The sequence below is a fragment of the Pseudonaja textilis genome, chromosome 4 (genome assembly GCF_049901715.1).
Source record: "Pseudonaja textilis isolate UNSWEBS1 chromosome 4, rPseTex1.2, whole genome shotgun sequence".
In the NCBI taxonomy this organism is placed as follows: Eukaryota; Metazoa; Chordata; class Lepidosauria; order Squamata; family Elapidae; genus Pseudonaja; species Pseudonaja textilis.
The window spans coordinates 87,952,814-87,975,833 of record NC_141993.1 but is presented as its reverse complement, the minus strand read 5'-3'; the positions used below and the strand labels follow the sequence as shown (position 1 = coordinate 87,975,833).

At 37.7% G+C, this 23,020-nt stretch overlaps 1 protein-coding gene across 4 annotated transcripts in view; it reads right to left on the bottom strand.

Annotated features, from left to right (window-relative positions):
* LOC113452021 (cytochrome P450 2J2-like) overlaps window positions 1–23,020 on the bottom strand; it is a 32,595-nt gene that overhangs the window by 5,641 nt on the left and 3,934 nt on the right. The window contains exons 3-8 of one of the 4 annotated variants that reach the window (XM_026723427.2): window positions 21,765–21,914; window positions 15,817–15,977; window positions 8,756–8,932; window positions 8,192–8,333; window positions 7,309–7,496; window positions 6,135–6,276 (exon numbers count right to left, since the gene is read on the bottom strand). In XM_026723427.2, coding sequence (XP_026579212.2) covers window positions 6,135–6,276; window positions 7,309–7,496; window positions 8,192–8,333; window positions 8,756–8,932; window positions 15,817–15,977; window positions 21,765–21,914 — 960 coding nt within the window. Of the gene's footprint in view, window positions 1–6,134; window positions 6,277–7,308; window positions 7,497–8,191; window positions 8,334–8,755; window positions 8,933–9,400; window positions 9,682–15,816; window positions 15,978–21,764; window positions 21,915–23,020 lie in introns of those variants that run through there. The other 3 variants (XM_087933636.1, XM_087933637.1, XM_087933638.1) reach the window with 3 other exon arrangements.

Below are 23,020 nucleotides of genomic sequence, written 5' to 3'. Positions count from 1 at the left end.
AACTAATAAAACAAAATGTTGATATAATTTGCATACAAGAAACACACGTTAGGAAAAGTGAGGAGAAATTCCTAGAGTGTCCAAAACTGGGAAAATTATTTACAGCACCTGCAGATAAACACAAAAAGAAAGGCATCGCAATCTATGTGAGAGATGACTTAAAAGCGGAGTTAATCTGGGCGGACCCTGAAGGAAGAACGCTGGTAGTACAAATCTCGATTAATGGCATTACACTCTTACTGGTAGTAATCTATGCCCCAAATGATGATCAAGGTAAATTTTTTAAACATCTCCATCAAAAAATAACAGAATTCGAAAATGGTAATATTATTCTGATTGGTGATTTTAACTCTATTACTGACTACCGGAAGGATCATAGTAATAGGAGTAAGAACAAAAAAGGGAATAGAGAATTTTCTAAGCCATGTAAGGATATGTTGAATGAAATGAATCTGGTAGATATCTGGAGAAAATTAAATCCCAAAAAAGAACAGTTTACTTATTATTCTAACCCGCACAAAATTTGGACAAGAATAGATATGGCTTGGATAAACGGTGAATTGATTAATGAAATCAAAGATAGCGAAATCTTACCAAATGACTGGGCTGACCACAATTCAATTCAAATAACCTGGAGAGGTAGAGGAAAACCAAAGAAAAGATGGACTTTTAACACTCATTTAACAAAAGAAGAAGAATATATTAATAAACTGAAAGAAGAACTGAACTTCTTCTTAAAGGAAAATAATAATGATCTAACTTCGAAACAAAATATATGGGACACATTTAAGGCATTTATAAGAGGAATAACAATCTCTTACAATGCTATGAGAAATAAAAGAAAGTATGCCCAACAAAGTAATCTACAACAAGAAATTAAAGATTTAGAAATCCAATTACAAAAGAACCCCAAAAACCAAAGAATACAGAACCAGTTAATAACAACTAAACACAAATTAAATTTACTGGAACAAGAAAAATTGGAGATTAGTCTGAAAATGACTAAACAAATCTACTTTGAGCATGCAAACAAACCAGGGAGATGGTTAGCCCACAAACTTAAGAAAACGAAAGAAAAAGATTGATACACCAATTAATGGATGAGGGGGCAATATGCAGGAGGAGATAGAGAAGAAAAAGAGATTACTTTTAATTACTTGAGAAATTATACAAAAAGAAGAAGTCTCTGAGGATAAAATAATGAAATACCTGGAGGAAGCGAATGATAAAGCAATTGGAGAGAAAGAGATAGAATTATTAAATCAAAAAATAACATGGTCCGAACTGAAGTCAGCAATAGAGAAGCAAAGTAACAATAAAGCACCTGGACCGGATGGGATACCGGTAGAACTTTACAAAATTATCATAGAACAAATTGGACCACTGATGCTGGATGTTTTTAATGAGGTACTCTTAGCAGCCAAGATGCCGGACTCGTGGAGGGGAGCCTTAATTTCGCTGATCCCGAAGGAGGACCTAGACCACAGACTTATTAATAATTATAGACCAATTTCACTCCTGAATGCAGATTACAAATTATTCTCTTCTATAATAGCTAATAGATTAAAACAGGTTTTAAACACTTATATCCATGAAGATCAAAATGGATTTCTCCCATTTCGACAAATTAAGAATAATTTAAGAACAGTGATAGACATTTCAGAATACTATGAAGCCCACCCGGAAAAACAATTTGCATTTATGTTCTTGGATGCTGAAAAAGCATTCGACAATTTAAATTGGCATTTCTTAATTCAAAAATATATAATATGAATCTTGGCACCAGATTTGAAAATGTCATCACAACAATTTACCACACTCAACAGGCAAACATTCTAATAAATGGGGAACAAACTGGCCCGATAAAAATAGAAAAGGGGGTAAGACAGGGTTGCCCTCTCTCCCTCTGCTTTTCATATTCGCCCTAGAATCTCTTCTGACGTACATTAGGCAAAATTTGAGAATTAGAGGTCTGAGGATCAAATCAGAAGAATATAAACTACAGGCTTTCGCTGATGATTTGGTTTTTTTTCTGGAGGAGCCTATAGAAAAAGGACACAACTTATTAGAAGAACTAGAACGATTTGGAGAAGTCGCGGGATTTAAAATAAACAGGGAAAAACAAAATTAATGACTAAAAATTTAACAGGAGACCAGAATAAAAAGCTAGAGACAACAATGGGAATACAGGTGACAAAAAAAATTAAATACTTAGGAATTTGGCTAACTCCACAAAGTAAATCGTTAAAAGAAAATAATTATGACAAACTTCTTCAACAATCTAAGAAAGACTTGGATTTCTGGAGCAAGTTACAACTTTCCTTATTAGGCAGGATTGCTTTGATTAAGATGAATATTCTGCCAAAATTTCTATATTTATTCCAGACAATTCCAATCAAACTAAATAAAAAAATTTTTATGGAACTAAACAAGATAACATTGAATTTCATTTGGCAGGGGAAAAAAGCTAGGATTAACGTAAAAGCCCTACAAGATTTGAAAAGCAGAGGAGGGTTAGCCTTGCCAAACTGGGAAATATACCATACGGCAGCCACCTTACTATGGATAAAGGATTGGGTAAACCTAACCAACAAAAGAACACTAGTATTAGAAGGCCACGATATGCAGAAAGGATGGCATGCCTTTCTGTGGGAATCAGGGAAACCCAGGCAATCATATTTCCATAGGCATCTTATTAGGGACGCTTTATTAACTAATTGGAAAAAGTACGTAAAAAACTTTATCTAAAAATACCGATTTGGCTGTCTCCAATGGAAGCGATAGTACACCCTAATAATTTGGATATAACCAAAATGATTAAGTATGAAAATTTATTAGACCTACAAGGAAACTTAAAAACACGACAAGAATTACAAGAACGAGGATTTATAATTGATCAGTGGGTGTACCTTCAAATTCATAGTAAATACAAACAAGACATTAAAGAATTTGGAATCTACAATAAACTACAGACTCTAGACAAAATTCTATTAGGACCAAGTAAAAAAAATATATCTAAATTTTACAAATATTTATTAGAAACAGAACTGGAACAAGAAATTGTCAAGGGAAATATGATTGCGTGGAGCAGAAATGTGGGTCGGAGCATTACCCTAGCAGAATGGGAAAAGGTCTGGAACAGGAACATTAAGATCACGAAATCAGCAGCTTATAAAGAAAACTTATATAAAATGTTTTATAGATGGCACCTGCCTCCTTCGAGATTGGCCAAGATGCACCCCAACACGAGCCCCAAGTGTTGGAAATGTCAAAACATAGAAGGTACCTTCTTCCACATGTGGTGGTCATGCAAGGAAACCCAGAAGTATTGGCAAAAATTAGGCACTGGCTAGAGGAAATAACCATGGAACAGATTGAGTACAAACCGAGTCCTTCCTTCTAGGAATTTTTGATAAACGAATATCCAAAAAATCAAAGTATATTACAATCCATATCTTAACTGCTGCCAGACTGGCATTTGCCCAGTGCTGGAAACTACCTTCTATCCCCACTGAACTTATGGTCATTCAGAAAATTTTACAATGTGCAGAAATGGACAATCTAACCCAAGCATTAAAAATAAAGAATCTTCAATTTATTCTAGCAATTGGAATCCTTTGTATATTTGGCTTAATCAAAGATAGTTCACCGCTAAGAAGACTAAGGCCGACGATAGCTTTGAAGAAGAAAAGACCTTACTGACAGTCACAAAATATGGTTTTATTATAATTGTCTTTCCTACCTTTGTTTTCCCCACTTTTCCCCCCTTCTCTTCCCTTTCCCTCTTTCCTCTCTCAAACTTTCCTTTCTTTCCCTCTTGGCTTATGCCAAGACTGGTGCGTCTCTTTGTTGTATATAATTTATAGCTGTGTTGTTGTCTTTTTTTTAAAAAAAGTAAAATTAATAAAGTTTATTTAAAAAAAAAAAGAAAAGGAATCCACCCCACAGAACAGAAAATCAAAGCAATAAAAGAAGCCCCCAGACCCAAAAATAAAACAGATCTACAAGCATTTTGTGGACTCATTAACTTTTATAGTGTCTTTCTGCCACAGAAGGCAACGACGGCGGAATCATTACACAGACTCCTGGATAAGACAACTACCTGGACCTGGGAGCGACGAGAAGAAGCCACATTCCAGGAAATCAAAGACTTGCTGACATCCAAATCTGTGTTAATTCAATACAGCGAAACCCTACCACTGAGAGTCACCTGTGACACATCACCAGTCGGCGTTGGAGCCATACTCAGCCACACTCTACCAGATGGGAGAGAAGCGCCAATCATGTTCTATTCCAAAAACATTATCTAAAACAGAAAGGAACTACAGCGAGACTTTTAAACCATTCTGAAACAGAAAAATGGAACTCTCGATTTTAAAAGGTTGTATACTATGGGGGAATCAGGTAATCATACCAGAGATACTTCAAGAACAAGTACTGTATATATTGCATGAAGGACACCCGGGTATTGTTAGAATGAAATTCCTGGCCAGGAGTGACATCTGGTGGCCAGGGATGGATAAGGATATTGAGAGATGGGTGGGAACGTGCACACAATGCCAAAAATCCAGACCTACGCCCCCTGCCGCACTTGTGCTCAACTGGGAAACACCGAGGGGACCCTGGTCAAGGATACACATAGATTTAGCAGGGCTGACAAAAGGACACACATTTTTAATAATAGTAGACGCTTACTCAAATTGGTTGGAGGTAAGCGGCATGAACTCCACAACAACAGAAGCAGTCATCAGACAGCTGAGGAAGCTGTTTGCAACACATGGGTTGCTGGACCTATTGGTTTCAGACACCAGGCCGCAATTCACAGCATTGACATTCAAAAAGTTCTTCGCCTAACCGGGCATAAGGCATGCCCTGACAGCTCCAGGTCGACCGGAACGCATGGTTCAGTATACAAAAGGGACTCTAGAGAAACTAGACACGGGTGACATCCAAGAAAAAATCTGCAAAATGCTAACCATACAACACATCACACTTAACACTACAACAAATAAAAGCCCAGCAGAATTATTGATGAGCAGAAAATTAAGGTCAACCTACATAGATTACACCCCACATACAACCCTGAAAAACCAACAGACTCCTACAGTAAGCACCTGGTCTACGCAAAAAATCTCATAGAGGACCCACTGTAGATACCTGATAAAATAACCCAGGTAACAGGCCCCCGATCATACAGATTAGAGACAGAGGACAGAAGAAACTGGAGGAGACATATAGATCAACTGAGATAACCAACGGTAGAAAGAAACACTAACGAACCTAGGTGCGAAGGAGAAGAACACACACACACGCCAGAACCACATCAAACATAAAAAAATAATAACCAAACCAGAGAGGGGGAAGACCCCTCAAATGCAAATAAAAGGGGAGGGGGAGAAACAACGCAACAAACTCCAACAACAACCCACTGACCAACACCACTGGCAGCCTCAGTAAGAAACCACAATAACTTACCTGGAGATGACTTCGGTAGAAAGGAGCAGGCAGCGGAAAACCAACATGAAGCCACTCCAGAAGGGAGCAGCCGAGCTGACTCTACCAGCCCAGACAGACCAAGCGGGAGCAGCATGGCTGACTCCACCTTCCAGGAGGTTCCATGGAGAAGGATGGGAGAAACAGCGATCCCATCCGAACCGGCCGAAGACAACAACGCAACTGAGCTGCGCAGGTCAAGTAGACACCATAAAAGCCCTGCCTACTTACGTGACTACGTAACATAGGTTGGACTAAACCAAGTGGGGAGGGGTGTTCTACATTTACATACTTGTAATACTGCCTTTTGATTGGTCCGCCAATACTGCCTTTTGATTGATCCATCAACACGACTGTGATTGGTTCATATTGCTTCCTTGTGATTGGTCCGTCTGACGGCAGGAGATTCAAGGAGCCGTCATTGGCTGTGAGCCGCGAGCAGCCGCTATTAAAAGAGGCTGCCGCAGCTCCGTGGTTAGAGCAGATTCTGAGAACTAAATAAAGTGCTGAAAGTCATACTGGTCTCGAGTTGATTTTTCCCGTGACTTAACACAAAGCATGCCTAAAGGGGGTCATAATCTATTCTACAGAGTATAAATGAAATAAGAAATGAATAAGCTACTTTTGGCTTAAGGATTTACCTAATCCGAAGGGCAGAAACTCTTCTCGGTCAATGAATTTCCCATCCTTATCTAAAAAATTATTTGGATTGAATTTTTCAGGTGTCTCCCATTGTTCAGGATCAAGAAGAACAGAACGCAGGTCTGGAATAATAAAGGTCCCCTGTTTAAAAAAAAAAGATGAATCAAACAGAACAGCTTCATAAAGCAGAGAAGCAAAGAAGTTCAAACAATATTTATGAAACCCTTGCTCATAGCTTGACTTTACAGATCCATGCTTGTTCCTTTCTCAATTTCTGAAAGCAGTGATTGCTCAACGGCTTAGCTTCCTTTCTCTTAACTAAAGTCACCCTGTCTCTTGACGAAGGGGACAAAGAAACATGACTGCAGTTCTGATCTCAAGTTCAGCCCCATAACTCTTATCATCTTCCTAGGATAAAAATAAAATGTTTAAGGTTGTAATTTTAAAAGCTGAGGAGTGTTTGCATTTAAACCCATAATTCATCCCTGTTCTGACTCAAACCTGGTTCCAAGAGAGCAAACACAAGACAAAGGCAGCAGCATAACCTTTTCATGTTTCATTTATGAATCCTGTTTCTTCACAAATAAAAGGTGCTTCCAACTAATTAGCTCCAACTAGAAAGAGCCTTGCCAAATTTTTGCAAGGCTGCCAAGAACAACAGATAAGAAATATTTTGCAACACAAGAGTCCTCAAATACCAACTTAAGATACTGCAATGTCCACGAGGCTGAAGTTTCAAAACATCTTTGCTTCCTACAAAGAATGTCTGATTCCCAGCTGGCTTTTATCTTCATGAAGGAGGGGCCATGACCTTGCAGCCTTACTCCTGAGTCACTGCTGCAGCTGCTTTTTCCCACGAGCAACCCTGAACACATGTGCACTTGGCACAGGCTCCTCAGGAACCTCCTCATTACTACTGCCAGCCCCCACAATTTCTGAAGGCAGCAGTCCACTCCCTAATGGTCCTGGCCCCTCATCTGAGTCCTTGCTCTCCTCAGCCATCAGCTCCTGCTGCCGGCTAACCACAACAATCCCTCAAAAGGTTTTGCCACTCTTGCTTATTCAGTTTGGCGTGACTAATTGCGACTTCCTGAACAGAGACCTTCCAAGTGCCCTGTTCTCTTCTTCCTTCCATGTTGGGCTATTGCAATATAACCTGAACACATTTCTCACCTTTGGAATGTGATATCCCCTCATTGTCACATCCTTTGTGCTTTGCCTGGGAATCCCACAGAACAAGACATATTTTACACGCTGCATTTCATGAATCACGGCATTGGTGTAGGGTAGCTTCTTCCGATCCTGGTAGGAAATCGACCCTGAGGAACCAAACACATCTTCAATCTCTTTCTGGACTTTCTCTGGAAAAATAATAATAATGAAAACAGAAGCTTCATGTTCAATATTGTGTTTTTATTCCTTTGTTCATTTATTTATTCATTTCCCAATTTTAATCCTCAGAAGTATCAATCAATCCTTTATTAGTGTCACAGACCAGAGTTAAAAATGAACACTTTTTTACAAATTAAACAGAAAAAGACATAATATTACCTTACAGTTTATGGTGAGATCATCAATAGGTGGGCAATTCTGGTTAATTTTATAGAAGAGTTTAGCTACTTTCAGAGAAACTTGTGTCATACTGATGCAATAGTAACACCTGTACATAACAGAAATGAGAATTTCCCAGAATATATTACCTGATAAGGAGTTATAAAATGAGGGCAGAATCCTTATAGAGGGAATAATGTAACAGGACCTGAACTGTAGTTTCAGTGGCCCCTTATCCATCAGGGCACAATGAAGCTCATAAAGCCTAAATATCAAGTTTTTTTCTGACCAGTCATGTCTGACTCTAGGGGGCACTGCTCCTCTCCGTTTCTTAGTCAAGGGACCCAACGTTCTCTGAAGACATTTCCATGGTCATGTAGGAAAATTAATATGTAGATTCAGTTCATCATTAAACAACCCTTAATATTTTAAATACCTTTAAATAATTCTTCTGTGTTCTAGAACCTGACACTGGCCTTGTTCCCACAGCCCAGATTTCACTCACCTTGGATTTTGGGATGATTTGTCAAGAGAAGCAGTGCCCACATCAGAGTAGCAAGGGTTGTGTCTGTTCCAGCAGAAAAAAAATCAAAAATACACTGAGCCAGGTTCTCTTCACTGTAGGTAGAGTTGGGATCATTCTTGCTCTGAGGTTTAAAATAGAAAATGAAAATTACAATGAATTCTATATAGCTTTCCTATGGTTGCTTTTGTTTCTGAGTTTCTGGAGCTTCTCCTAGACTCACAACTCCTGCTCAAAAGCAGGTGGCAGCCATAGCTAAGATAATCTTTGAGCAATTTCTCATGGTGCCTTTTCCTGGATCATGAGGTCCATGGAGTCACTCATGTCCTGTTTATCTCTTGGTTGGATTATTGCAACATGCTCTACATGGGGCTACCCTTGAAGTGTATTTTGAAGTGAAAACTGGTGTAGAATGCAGCAGTGTAGACAGAGAAATTAAGACCATGTGAAATGGTGAGCATAGTACTAAGGCACTTCAAATCGACAAGTTACTTCTAAAAAACTAATAATTCTTTGCCCGTGTATTGAACCATAATAAATCCAAACCTTCTCCATCTGAAGAAGATAGTAATCAATGAAATCTTGTGGCTCATGCAGAGAGTGAGATTCCTTGTGTTTCTCTATTTCCTGCTTTGCAAATGCTAGGATAATATCCAGAGAAGCCAGGACTTTCTTGTGAGGGCCTGGGAGGTACCTCATTAACTGTGGGAACAAATCATACACCTAACAGAAAAAGAAGAGGAAAAGTTATTTATTTCCCATCCAGGTAAAGCAGGGAAGAGTCAAATACATCATAAGTCATGAGTCCCTGTTTGTCCACAATAGTATCCAATGAGAAATTATTATGTGCTCTGCTTCAGGTTATAATGAAATGTTGACAAGCATATCACATGGCTACATTCTGGGCCTTGCATTATTTTCTCACTCTTTCTGAAATGACAAAAAATTATGGGTGGCCATAAGGATAAGAAAACACCTTAGAGAACAGGACAAAATCTTGAAAGGAACACATGGAAAATCTTACATATGAGTAGGAAAAATCAAAGGGATATAAAATACAATGGGTGATCTTCTTCCCCAGCTCTACGTTGCACAAGAGGATGGGGCTGACTGCTGCGTGGGAGAGGCACTGGTTGCTGCTGTGGGTTCTTTCTTCTTCTGCTGGGTAGAGGAGGGGAGCTGTGATCTCACCTGCCTCTCCTTACTTCAGAAGGCTCTGTGGAAATTCCTCTCCGCTTTGGGTGGCATAATGCACCATCATCTCTAATGGTAGCCCGGTCAAATTCCTTTCTCAGCTGCTCTATCGATCTCCCCAGGGATCCCATCAGGAGCTTTGGGGCTCTGGCTTGTTCCCAGTCCCACATCCATTCCACTCTTCTCAGCTTGCTTAGGGGAAAGGGTAGCTTAACTTCCTAAGTTATGGGGAGTTTCGTTTCCCACAAGTACTCATCTGTTTTTCTTCCCTTCACTAGATCAGGTTTTTCCACTTTGGCTGTAATTATATTGTCAGCTTCTGTTTGCATTTGGGTTGCTTCCAGCAAGCTCTCCTCTGATAATCTCCCTTCTGCCATGTCAGCCTGTCTTTCTCTCCATGAATTCCATCTATCTTTGAAAACATTTATGGAATGCAAGCTGCCCACTGCTCCCCCCCTCTGTTTCTGTTGGCAACTCTGTTGGCCACCAGACTTGAAATTCTAGACCTAGAAAACCTTGAATTACGCTGTCTTCGATCTGATCTAAGTATGGTTTATAAAACCATACATTCCAATGACTTACCAGTCAATGAATACTTCAGCTTCAACCATAACAACACAAGAGCACACAATAGATACAAACTCAAGGTTAACTGTACCAAACTTGATTGCAGGAAATACAATTTCAGCAACAGAGTGGTCAATGTCTGGAATACTCTGACTCTGTGGTTTCTTCCCCAAACCCCAAAAACTTTAACCTTAGACTTAACCTATTGACCTCACCCCTTTCCTAAGAGGTCTGTAGGGGGCATGCATAAGCGCACCACTTGTCCCTGTCCTATTGTTTCTTTTATTTTTCTTATATGTACCCATTTCATGTATTCATAACTATGTATATACTTATACCTATTATCTTGATTGACAAATCAAATAAATCAAATAAAAAAAAATAAAACTCTAAAAAGACCATAGAGCTATTTTATGAGTTGACGCACTAGCTTTGTTTTTGCTCAGATTTCCTAAGGCCCATTTCATTTCACATTCTAGGATGTCTGGCTCGAGGTCAGTGACCACCCCACCATGATTATCAGGGACGTTAAGCTCATTCTTGTATGGTTCTTCTGTGTGATTTTGCCACCTTAATTTCTTCTGCCTCTGTTAGGTCCCTGCCATCTTGGTCGTTTATTGTGCCCATCTTTGCATGAAACGTTCCCTTCATATCTCCAATTTTCTTGAAGAGATCTCTGGTCCTCCCTACACTATTATTTTCTTCTATTTCTTTGCACTGTTCATTTAAGAAGGCATGCTTATCTCTTCTAGCTATTCTCTGAAATTCTGCATTCAATTGGGTGTATCTTTCTCCCTTGCCTTTCGCTTTTCTTCTCTAATATTTCTGTTTAGCACTTCCAAGGTTAACACAAACAACAAAGGTGACAGTGGGCACCCTTGTCTTGTTCCTTTTCTTATATCAATAGAGTCCGTTAATTCTCCCTCTATCATTACTTTTACTGTTTGCTTATGATATATAGCTTCTATTACTTGGATGAATTTTTTACCAAAACCCATCTGTTCCAGCTGTAATAACATGAATCGCCAATTCACATTGTCAAATGCCTTCTGTGCATCTAAGAATACCAAAGCCATTTATTTTTCAGGATGTGCTTCGTAGTATTCCAAAGTGTCCAAGATTACTCTCATGTTGTCTTTAATTTGTCTCTTTGGCAGAAATGCATTTTGGTCAGAGTGAATAAAATTATTTAGGTATTTTTTAAGTCTTTCTGCCAATATTGAAGCCAAAAATTTATAATCTGCATTTAGTAGGGAAATAGGTCTGTAATTCTTGATTTGTAATGGGTCGGCCTCCTGTTTTGGGGTAAGTATAAGCTTATCTCTTTTGGGATAAGTATAAGCTTCTGACCATGATTTAGGTATCTTCTTCTTTGACATAACTTCATTCATAACTTCTAGCAATGGAAGATTCAACGATTCTTGTAGTGTTTTATAAAATTCCGCTGGAAGTCCATCTGGGCCTGGTGTCTTTCCGTTGTTTTGCTTCATAAGTGCTTCAGTTAACTCCCTCATCATTATATTACTTTCTAACATTATTTCAATCTCTTTAGGTATCTGGGGTAGGTTAGCTTTCTGTAAGTACTGTTTAACTCTTTCATCATCAATATTCTCTTGTGTATATAGTTTCCTGTAATAGTCTCATATAATTTCCTTCTTCTCTTTACTACCATAGCAAACTTGGCCTTTATCATCTATTAATTGCAATATTTTCCTTGATTCTTTCTCCTTTCTCAATTTATATGCTAACCATCTACCTGGTTTATTTGCATCTTCAAAGTAGTTCTGTTTCGTGCCTCTGATTTTCTGTGCTAATTCTTCTTTTTCCATTAATCCCATTTTATGTTTAATTATATCCATTTTTAACTTAATGTCCTTTTTCTGTGGCATTTTCTGTAACTCTTTTTCAAATTCTTTATACTCATCCTCTAATGTCTTAGAGGCTAGTCTTTTCATGATACTTTTTTTCCTTGTATAGTCTGTTATCAAGCCTCTGGCATATGCCTTCATTGTATCCCATACATTCTGCATTGATGTGTCTTCTTTTTTATTTTCTTTAAAGAAAAAAGCCAATTCTTTCTCAATCCTCTGTATGAAGTCATTTTCTTTTAATATAGTATTGTTTAACACCCATCTAGATCTTCTTCTTTGTCCTTTCCATTTAATTGTCATTGGATTATGATCTGCCCAAATACTTGTTTCAATATTTATTTCTTGCACATTGGCTAACAATTCTGTTGACATCCATATCATATCTATTCTGGACCATGATAAATGTCTGTTTGAATAGAAAGTGTATTGTTTAGTCTTAGCATTTTTCTCTCTCCATGCATCTTTTAGGTTTATTTCATCTGTCATTTTAAAAAAGGATTTAGGGAGAGTCTTTCTGTTTTGCTTTGTTGTTTTCTGTGTTGCATAGTCCAATTTATTGTCTACAATTCCATTGCAATCTCCCATCATAACGATATTAGTATAGTCCAGTTCAGTTTTTTTCATATGTAGTTTTCTATAAAATTCTTCTTGATTGTCATTCGGGGCACAGATTGCAATCAGGAATGTTTTCATGTTATTGTCCATTATTTCCACCCTTAATACTCTTCCATCATCATCTATATTGATCAACTTCGCTGGGATAATATCTTTAATGTATAAAACCACTCCTCTTATCTTGCATTGTGTCAAAGAAGTAAGCATTTTTCCCTAATCTTGGCTGTATCAACAGTTGTTCATGTTGCTTTTTAATATGTACTTCTTGTAGGCAGATTATATCAAATTTTAATTTCTCTAATTTATGGAAAGTTTTCCTTCTTTTAGCAGCTGAATTAAGTCCATTTATGTTAATTGTAATCAGCTTTTCTCTTCCATGTTTATAGTTTACAATTAGGTTTAACAGCTCTTGTAGATCTTGGTTCACATTGTTCCTTAACTTCCACCTTTCCGCCTACTGCACCTTCTTCTTTTTCAGTCGCTATTTGGCAATCCTTTTAGAATTCAATTAGTGACATTTCTTTTTCTGTCTCCTCCTCTCTCCCTCCAAAGTATTCAGTATAAAATGATTCAGCTTTCTCAATTGAATCAATTCTATGTCTCTGTTCTTGCCATGTGAACATTAAACCTTCTGGAATCAGCCATCTATAATTCACCTCTTTTTTTAAGTAGGATTTTAGCCAGGAATCAGTATTCTCTTCTCATTTCTCTCACTCTTCTAGGCACTTGTTTCAGGACCACAATCTCCTTATCTTTATATTTAAATGTTTTCTCTCTTGCCACCTGTAATATTTGTGTTTTAATGGCTTTCTTTGTAAATCTGATGTGAACTTCTCTTCGTAAGCTATTTCTCATTGCATATCTTGTGAAGACTCAAAAAACCTCATCTATTCCATCCATCATCTTCTCTTTGTTTATTTCCAGAGCTTCAGCCAAGATTTCTATCATTATCCCAGCTTTGTCCCTTTTCTTCCTGTTTTGAAATCTGAGATAAAATTCTGATCTATCCATCTCCCATCTCAGCATCCCATTTTTATCTTGTTCAACCACTGTTAATCTGTCATCAATATCTCCAATCTTCTTATCTCTTTGTTTATCTTCTTCAATTTTTTTGAATTTCTCATCATACTTCATCATCATTTGTTGAATATTCTCCACCTTTTCAAAAGTTTTTTTCTGTTCTCCTTTCAATATTCTCTGTTCTTGCTTGTATGCTTTGAATTCCTTGCATTATCATCTGCAATGTCACCTTTTCCTGTTCTTTTTCTTGCTGTAACATCATCTGTATTGAGCGTTATCCTATCCTGGTGAAGAGGAAGAAGTAGGAATTGAAGAACCAGTTGCTGTTAATTTCCTGCTCATTTCAGATAATTCAAAATCTTCAGGTTCTTCCAAGCCTTAATCCACTTGTGAAATAGCCAATTGTAAATCCAAGTAAAAATAGTGGAAAAGAAGAAGCAAGATAGGGAAAAAAAGGTTTCTTCAGGTTTTTGTATACCTTAATCCAATCTCTTAGTTAAATAGCAGTAAAAGCTCAAAAAAGGAAGAAAAAAAATCCATAAACAGAGAAAGGAAAAATTGTTAAATCTTATAAAAGGCAGAAAAATAAAAAGTAAAAAAGAAAAAAGAAAAAGGAATTAGGGTTTTAAAAAAAAGTAAAAAGGGTTTCAGTTCAACACTTTAATCCAAGTAGAAAGTTGCAGGTATGAAAAAGTATACAAAAAAAAAGAAGCCACACAAAAAAAATATGGAGGGTAGATAAAAAATGCAGGAGAGGGAGAGAGAAAAAGAAAATTCCTATTCCCTTTTTTAAAAAAAGAAGGAAAACATTAATGCTAAGGCTTTTTCTTTAAAATAGAATGTCAATGTAAAAATTAGGCTCCAAAAGCAAAAAGAAAAACAAAAGCAGGTTCCAAGATCCAAATAACTATTACAAATAATAAGGAAGGGGTGTGAGGAATAGCCCAACTTAAAAAAGAGAAAAAGAACACACTGCACCTATTTACTTGTCCAAGGCTTTTGTTAATTTTTATAGCTCTCTTCTCTAGAATCTTATCATCTTTTTTCTGTATACTTCAACATCAGACTTCAGCTACTGATAGAAACCCAGAAGAGCACCTGCAATAACACTCTCCCATGCTTTTCCCTTTATCTTATCAGACAGGCTCAAAGTCTTTGAAAAGAAGTCTGAATTCTTTCTCAGCTTTGTCTGGTCGAAAGAGAAAAAAAGAGAAACAATATTTCTAAGCCTCTAGTTGGCAGTGTTACAGTTTCCTCTGTTTTCACTTTTCCTCCTTTTCCAAACAAATTATTATAAAAAAAGTTAATTAAAAAGTAAAAAGGGTTTCAAAAAAAAAAAAAAAAACAAGGCTAAAAGGGGATCTCTAGCCTAAAATATTGTAAAGACAAAAAGGAGAAGAAACAAAAAGGAAAAATAAGATAGAAAAAAAGACCAGTCCAGTTCAAAGTAAACAAACCGTATAGAGTCCAGCAAAAAAAAAATTAAAAAATTAACTTGACTTCCCATTTGAAGTCGCCACTTAATTACTTTTGTCTGAGATTTTACAGATTCTTTCTTTTCCTTAGGGTGTCCCTTTAAATCTTAAAGTAAAGAAAAACTTCTCAGCAAAGAGGCACACGTTTTCTTTCTATCCTCTTTCGTTTTGGAGTTGTCGCAACTTCAGCAGCTTTAAATGCTGCCTCTTTGCCGCTGGCAAAAAGAGCTTCTCCTGGATCTACCAGGGACTTTACAGTATCCCTGGGATAGACAGGATGTGCTCTTTACATTCACTGTCTCTTCGGGACAGTTTAGGTCTGTTTGGACTGTCCAGGAGCAAAGACAGCAGCAATCTGTCGAGATGCCAGCTCCGCCCCCAGCATGATTTCTATCAAATGCTGATTCAATGGTGATGATGAGGACTAGAAACTGTGTGGGAATTTTGAGATACACTCCCAGGATTAATTAACCATTGTCAATATTTAGCATTATTAACCCTACACATTTGGAATATTGAAGTGATGGTGGAACTATGAATAATTCTTAGAAAATATTAAATAATAGTATTTAGAGACTATAAATACAAGGCAGAAAGAAATGTTATTATGTCTAAATGAATTAATGGGGAAAGGAGAAATGAAATATGAAAAGAAATTAGCCCTGTTGAAGTTGTGGAAGTTGGAAGATTAAAATTACATATACCTATAAGTATTATCACTGTTCTTGCTGTTTAAAAAAGACTTGACCCAGGAAATGCAATGTTCATAAAATATATTGAAAATAAAAAAAACTTATTTAAAAAAAATGGTGGAAACATAGTTTCTTTGGGGGGCTTTGTCTCCTCAGTAGAAAACACGACTCACCGCATGAAAAGAGTCACCAACGAATTTCAAAATAATTTTAAGAGCTTTAACCAGCTTCTGGAATTCTTCATCTTCTGCAGAAAACTGATGTCCGAAACTCAAAGCACATATGACATTAGAAACCGCATTTAGTACTGAAAATGAAGGGTCAAATGGTTGCCCTGCAAAGGAAGATATTTTATAATGAACCCAGCCTTTCCTGTTAACCTGTTTGTACTAGGATTAGAATCATACTGCTGGAAGGAATTTCAGAGATCTTCAACCCCCTTCTCAAGGCAGGAGTTTTGTACCATTGCAGCCAAATGGATATTCAGTCTATTTTGAAAACTTGCAGTGATACACCACCCACAACAGTGGAGGTGAGCTCTTCTGTTGATTAATTTCTCCTTACTTCTAGGTTGGTTCTCTCTTTGCCCTCTGGTGCCCTAAAGAATAAGTCAAATGCCTCTTCTTTGCGACAGCCCCTCAACTACTGGAAGACAGTTATCACCTCCGTGCTGATCCTTCTCTTCTATAGACTAGACATACCTCAGTCCCCCATCATACCTCCAGATGTGTTATCATCCTTGTTGACTTCTTTGTACACTTTCCAGGATTAGGCTCGGAGTATGAGCTCCGGGCTTGGCAATTTGGTTGCAAACATTTCACCACTATTTGAAGAGACATCGTCAGTGCATTTCACTGCTTCAAATGTCTTGAAACATCAATGAAAGCGAAAACAACATTAAATACCACCTACATGACAATCAAGCCCACCTCACCTGCTTAAACTTAACCAAAACCCTAGCTGATCTCCTAAAAGCATCAGATACATTTCCTTGTCTATGTCCATCTTGTTTACCTAAGCTAAACAAACTAAGTAACCTGCCTGACAGCATTGAAACCATAGAATCATTCATGCACTCAATAGAAGAACGCTTAGTAACACATTTTGAAACATCTATACAAAAAAGCCTAATCTCTCTTGAAAAAAAAAATACAGCACAGATAAGCGAATACCTATTAGCTCAAAATCAAATACCAACTCAACAACCACTACCACAACTACTACCTCAACTACAATCACAACTACAACCAAAAATAACCCACCAAACCACAGCCACAAATAATTACTATCCCTTCAAATAATACCACAAATGACATCTCCTTACTCATCAGAGACATCATGGAACGTGATCAGAAACGTCCAAATGCCTTCTTATTTGGTCTTAAAGACACCAGTGAATCTGATGATATCACCAAAGTTCACAATATCATAAGCAACTCCAATACAAAAAACATCTCTCCTGAAGATATCATTGAAATAACCAGAGATGACCCTGAGTTCAAATACAATGATGGCTCGGTGGCCCCAAGATTTTGTAGAGTTGTTTGCAAAAGCGAGTCTAGCAAATGGATATTCATTCATACAATAAATACCATTGCTAAAACCAATACCACCCAAAACAAATTTCGCTCATGACCAGACTTATCCATACTGCAAAGAATCCGCTCCCGTAAACTCCACACAAAATTGAAAAAATGTCTAGACAATGGAGAGAAGGATCTGTACATTGATTACTGTGCTGATTGTATCAAAAGTAAGTCACACAACCCATAACTCTGCATTCAACCCTACCTCATCCAATTCACTATCACTCAAAACTAGGCAAGCCCCTAACTACCTCAATTCCAACTACAATTGGCCTTACATGCAAGCTACTCAATGCAAGAAGCCTTGTGATTAAAATATCTGAATTACTCCTCTTATTAAATATGGCTCAATTCGACATTATATTTGTCTGTGAAACATGGCTCAACGCATCTCTCCCTGACTCCATTACCACAGTAAGAGACTATCATGGTTACCGATCACATCGTGAAATCCGTAGAGGAGGTGGTGTTGCTATCTTCTATAAAAAGTCCCTACATCTAAAAAACATCCAAGTTACTCAGGAGCTTGCTCTTCCTGAGACCATCGTCTGTGAACTATCCTTAAACATCACATTTCGATTCTTACTATGTTACAGAGCCCCTGATTATGACATAGTACATATAAATTCACTACTAACATGGGCAACCTCCTGCCCACACTCTTGTATCTTTCTTGGTGACTTCAATCTATCTCATGTTAACCGGACATGAAATGAATGTAAAACTGAACCAATACATGCAACCTTCTACAATGCTGTAACAAATCTGGGACCTCGATCTCATCTTCTGCAATAGTTTGAATTCAATTTACAGGATACAAATTAAAGAATCCTTTTCCAACAGTGACCACAACATAATTGACTTTTGTCTCAACATACGTCCACACAAAAATCATCATAACAATGTGATCCCCAATTATAACTTCGAAAAGGCAACTATGACCTTATAGACAACAATCTCTCATCCCTTGATTGGCAATTTCTATTCACTGGATGCAATACTGTTGAAGACCATTACAACATATTTTTACTTGAAGTTAAAAGAGTAATCAAACTATATGTACCAATAAGAACTCCCAAAACCAGAAAAAAACAAATTACCCATAACAAAAAGGAAGCTTCAATCCAGAAAGAAATCATTTTGGTGGAAAAACAAATCTGGTCACGTTGCTAACTTCAAAAGCTGATACAGAAATGTATGTCACCATATAAAGACTGAATGCACCAATTATCACATTTAACAAGAAGAAAACCTTCTATGCAACAATTCCACCTGCCCTTTGTACAATTTTGTCAACAGCAAACTAAAAGACTCAAAGTCCATCCCACCCCTGAAAGGACCTAATGGTAAAGACTGCAACAATGACACCATTAAAGCCAACCTCTTTAACACATTCTTTGGCTCAGTATTTGTAAACAGCAGTGGATCATGCCCAGTATTTCCTAGTCGAACCACAGACAACTACAATCTAATCTGATCTGATCTGATCTAATACATATCGATTTTACAGAAGACAATGTTGAAAAAGCACTACGCAATCTAAAACCATCTCTATCTATTGGACCGGATGGAATATGTGCCTACTTCGTAAAAATGCTATCCACTGCTATCCTCTAAGCATAATCTTTGAAAAATCTTTCAGGACTAGCTCCTTGCAAACCTATGGTCACTGGCCACTGTCATCCCCATCTTCAAAAAGGGAGACCGTAGCCTAGTTGAAAATTACAGACCAATCTCTTTATGCTGCATCGTCTGTAAAGTCACAGAATCCATTATTAACCAATCCATTATCTTCCACTTAGAGACAAACAACTTACTCTTTAATAAACAATTTGGCTTCAGAAAAAAACCTATCCTGTAATCTGCAACTCTTACATTGCAAAAACATATGGACTACACAACTCGATCAGGGCAAAGTAATAGACGCAATTTACATAGACTTCTGTAAAACTCTGATTCAGTGGTACACGACAAACTACTCCTAAAACTAAAATCTTATGGTATCTCTGGACACCTGCATAACTGGATAGAAGCATTCCTGTCAAACAGACAACAAATGGTCAAAATTGGGAGCATCCTATCAAATTCTATACCTGTCAACAGTGGTGTCCCTCAAGGCAGTGTTCTAGGACCAATTCTCTTCATACTCTACATAAATGACCTCTGTGATCATATTAAGAGCAACTGCGTTTTCTTCGCTGATGATGTAAAGCTATTCAACACCACAGACAATACTACTACCCTTCAAAAAGACCTCAACTATGTATCAGAATGGTCAAACAAATGGCAATTTCAAATCTCAACAAATAAATGCTCTGTCTTACATATAGGCAAAAAAAATCAGAAAATAAAATACAAGCTGAATAGTCAAGACCTTGTTGATGATCCAAACTCTGTCAAGAACTTGGAGTACTCATCTCTAATGTTCTAAGGGCTACAGCCCATTGTAACTACATAGCCAAAAAGGAGTTGTTAACCTAATCCTACGTAGCTTTTTCTCAGGTAATATCACATTACTAACTAGGGCATACAAAACGTTTGCTAGACCAATACTTGAATATCAGTCTGGAACCCGCATTATGTATCTGATATTAATATATTTGAGAAAGTCCAGAAATATTTCACAAGAAGAGTTCTCCACTCCTCTACTCATTGCAGAATACCTTGTGCCACCAAACTTGAAATTCTAGACCTAGACAACCTTGAACTACGCCACCTTCAGTCCGATCTAAGTATAGTACATAAAATTATATATTGCAATGTCCTACCTGTCAATGAATACTTCAGCTTCAACCATAACAATACAAGAGCACACAATAGATACAAACTCAAGGTAAAGCACACCAAACTTGATTGCAGGAAATACGACTTCAGCAACAGAGTGATCAACCTGACTCTGTGGTTTCTTCCCCAAACCCCCAAAACTTTAACCTTAAATTGTCTACTATTGACCTCACCCCTTTCCTAAGAGGTCTGTAAGGGGTGTGCATAAGCACACCAATGTGCCTACCGTCCCTGTCCTATTGTTTCTTTTTTTCTTATATGTATTCATTTCATGTACTCATAACCATGCTTATATTTATACCTGTTATCTTATAATCACTTGACAAAATAAAATAAATAAATAAAATAATAGTCAGCCTTATCTATTTCTAATAATATCATTGTTCTCTCCTGATTTTTATCTGCCAGTGTAAGTCTATGATCAACCTCCTCCACTCTTTTCTCTGTTTGTTCAGCTTTCTCTTCCACTTTCTGGATGTGTTGTTCATTTTTAGCCATTTTTTGTTGGAAGTTTTCTATTTTATTCTCTACATTACCTATCCTTTCCTTAAGATCTTCATGTATAACTTGGAGAAGGGCTGCATCTCTGCCTGCATTGTGTTCATCTTTTATTGTTGAAGCATCACGTCCTACGATATTTGACCTGTTGGGCTAGATGCCACTGATGATGATGCTGAGGCTGGTGCAGATGTTATTTCTCCATTTTATGATGCTTTAATTGTAATTGTAGTTTGATTATAATTAATTGTAATCCAGAGACACGTGATTATAATCCACAAAGCAAAGGCAATGAAACCATTATTTGTAATCCAAGAGAAAGGTGAAAGTATAAATTGTAATCCAAGAGTTTTTTAATTGCTAGCCCTTCATTCTTCACAAAGTGTCCATTCTCTTGTTAAATTGTAATCCACATAGGCCCACCAATCCCAGAGTCAAACTAGTCAGTTGTCTTGTATCTTCAAAGGGAGAGTTCACAGAGCAACAAACAAAAAGGAAGCAAAGTATTTACCCTTTGTCGACTTAGCTTCTACTTAAAATCCGAGAGCTTTAAAAAGTCTCACTGGTTCACTCACTGTCTCAGCTATCTGGTATAAACAGCTTGCTGGTATAGACGTTATTTATTTTAACAGCCAATCCTTATCTTCTTCTTTCAAGGTTTCAAGGTTATGTATTATTTTATTTTCTCCCTTGAACTCTCCCACTTCTGCCAGCAGGTGTCACTGTTGCTCTGCTACTCTCCCTTTTGTTTTATATTGTATTATTCAGTCTGGGATTTCCAACAAAAAAGAAAGAAATAACTATATCTATTATAAAGGCCAAATTTTATAATCCCTCAAAGCTTTCCAAATTAGCCAATATTATATTTGAGGTCCAGTCCAACTTCCTGGTTTTAAGGTTCTTTCACTCTCTTAAAAAAGTTTATTTTCTTTCCAGTTTTAAAAATGGCTCTCTGGCTTTCTCACTGTTTTCTTGGGAGGTGGAAGAAAAACAAATCCACCTCCGCATTTTTGGTCTCACTCTCTACCAGTCTAGTTTCAAGGGGGCTCGTTCCTTAATAGCAATTAGAAGTTAGAAATATCTCACCTAGATCATTCACACTGTTCCTCAGTCTTTCACGCTTTTTGCGTCAGTCAGCTGTCCCGGCTATAATCAGGTACACAATGGCCATTTCTTTCTCCCCTGCTTAATATACTCAAAAAGGAAAACAAATTGGCAGATGGAGATTGGAATCATTACCCCAAATGACATACCTTTTGTTTGTCTAAAGATCTCCACCAACACCTGAGCTGCATCTTCTATTTGATGCTCAATGCTTTTCTTCCCCAGGCCGAGTTTCCGCAGAGAAGTGACCCCAATGCGTCGCTGCTGTTTCCAGGTGAGGCCATTGGAGAAAATAATGCCTGAGGGCATAAGCAGATAATGATAAATGATTCCTGATTACCTTTGTGTTAAAAAAACAGGTCCCGTTCTTGCCAAACATCTCTCTGAATTTCAGGTTGGAATACCAAAATCTTGTGACATGTTGCCATTTTTGTAAAATTCTGGACATGTTATTTTTTCATTACAACATGTTTATTTATTTTGGGATCCACATGGACACAGGGAGACATACGTGCTGTAGTGACCACAGGCGCAGTGCTTGCCTACCTCTGTCATATACGATGGACATCAAAACTTTCCAAGATGGTGTAATTGTTCATGTACATGAACTTCTGTTATAGGCACCAGAGTGTTCTGACCTAACCTGGTTCCAAGACAGCAAACACAAGACAAAGGCAGCAGCCCCCACTTTTTAAGGTTTCATCTACGAATTCAGTTTTGTCACAGATAAAAGGCTGCTTCCAACTAATTAGCTCCGACAAGAAAGAGCCTTGCCAAATTGTTTTTCAAGGCTGCCAAAGACCCACAGATAAGAAATAGTTTACACCAGTTTTCAAATACTAGCTATAATGTCCATGAGGCTGAGTTTCAGAGCGTCTTTGCCTTCTGCAAAGAACGCTTCTTCACACCTGGCTTTTATCCTCTTGATGGAGGGGCCATTACCTTGCAGCCTTACTCCCGAGTTGCCCGTGCTATTGTAACTGCTCTCTCCTACGAGCAATCCTGCGCGCATGCGCAGTTGGTACAGGCTGCTCAGGAACCTCCTCATCACTGCTGCCAGGCCTCACAATCTCTGAAGGCAGCAGTCCACTCCCTAATGGTCCTGGCCCCTCATCTGAGTCCTCGCTCTCTTCCACCGTCCGCACCTGCTACTGGCTAACCACATCACAGAAACAGGATCTTCTCAGTGATGGAAGATTCTATCTGCTCCTTCCTCCCACAATATTGAAACCAACCAGCAAAATAGAGAAATGGCTTTTTTATTCAACAAGTTTAATCAGATACCTATTGCATTTATGTGACAAAGATTCACTAAAATATTTTAAATTGCTTTTATGGGGATGAGTTTCAGTGGTCAGGTAACACCAACAAAAAAAAGACAAAAAATCTGATGACAATGTCCTCC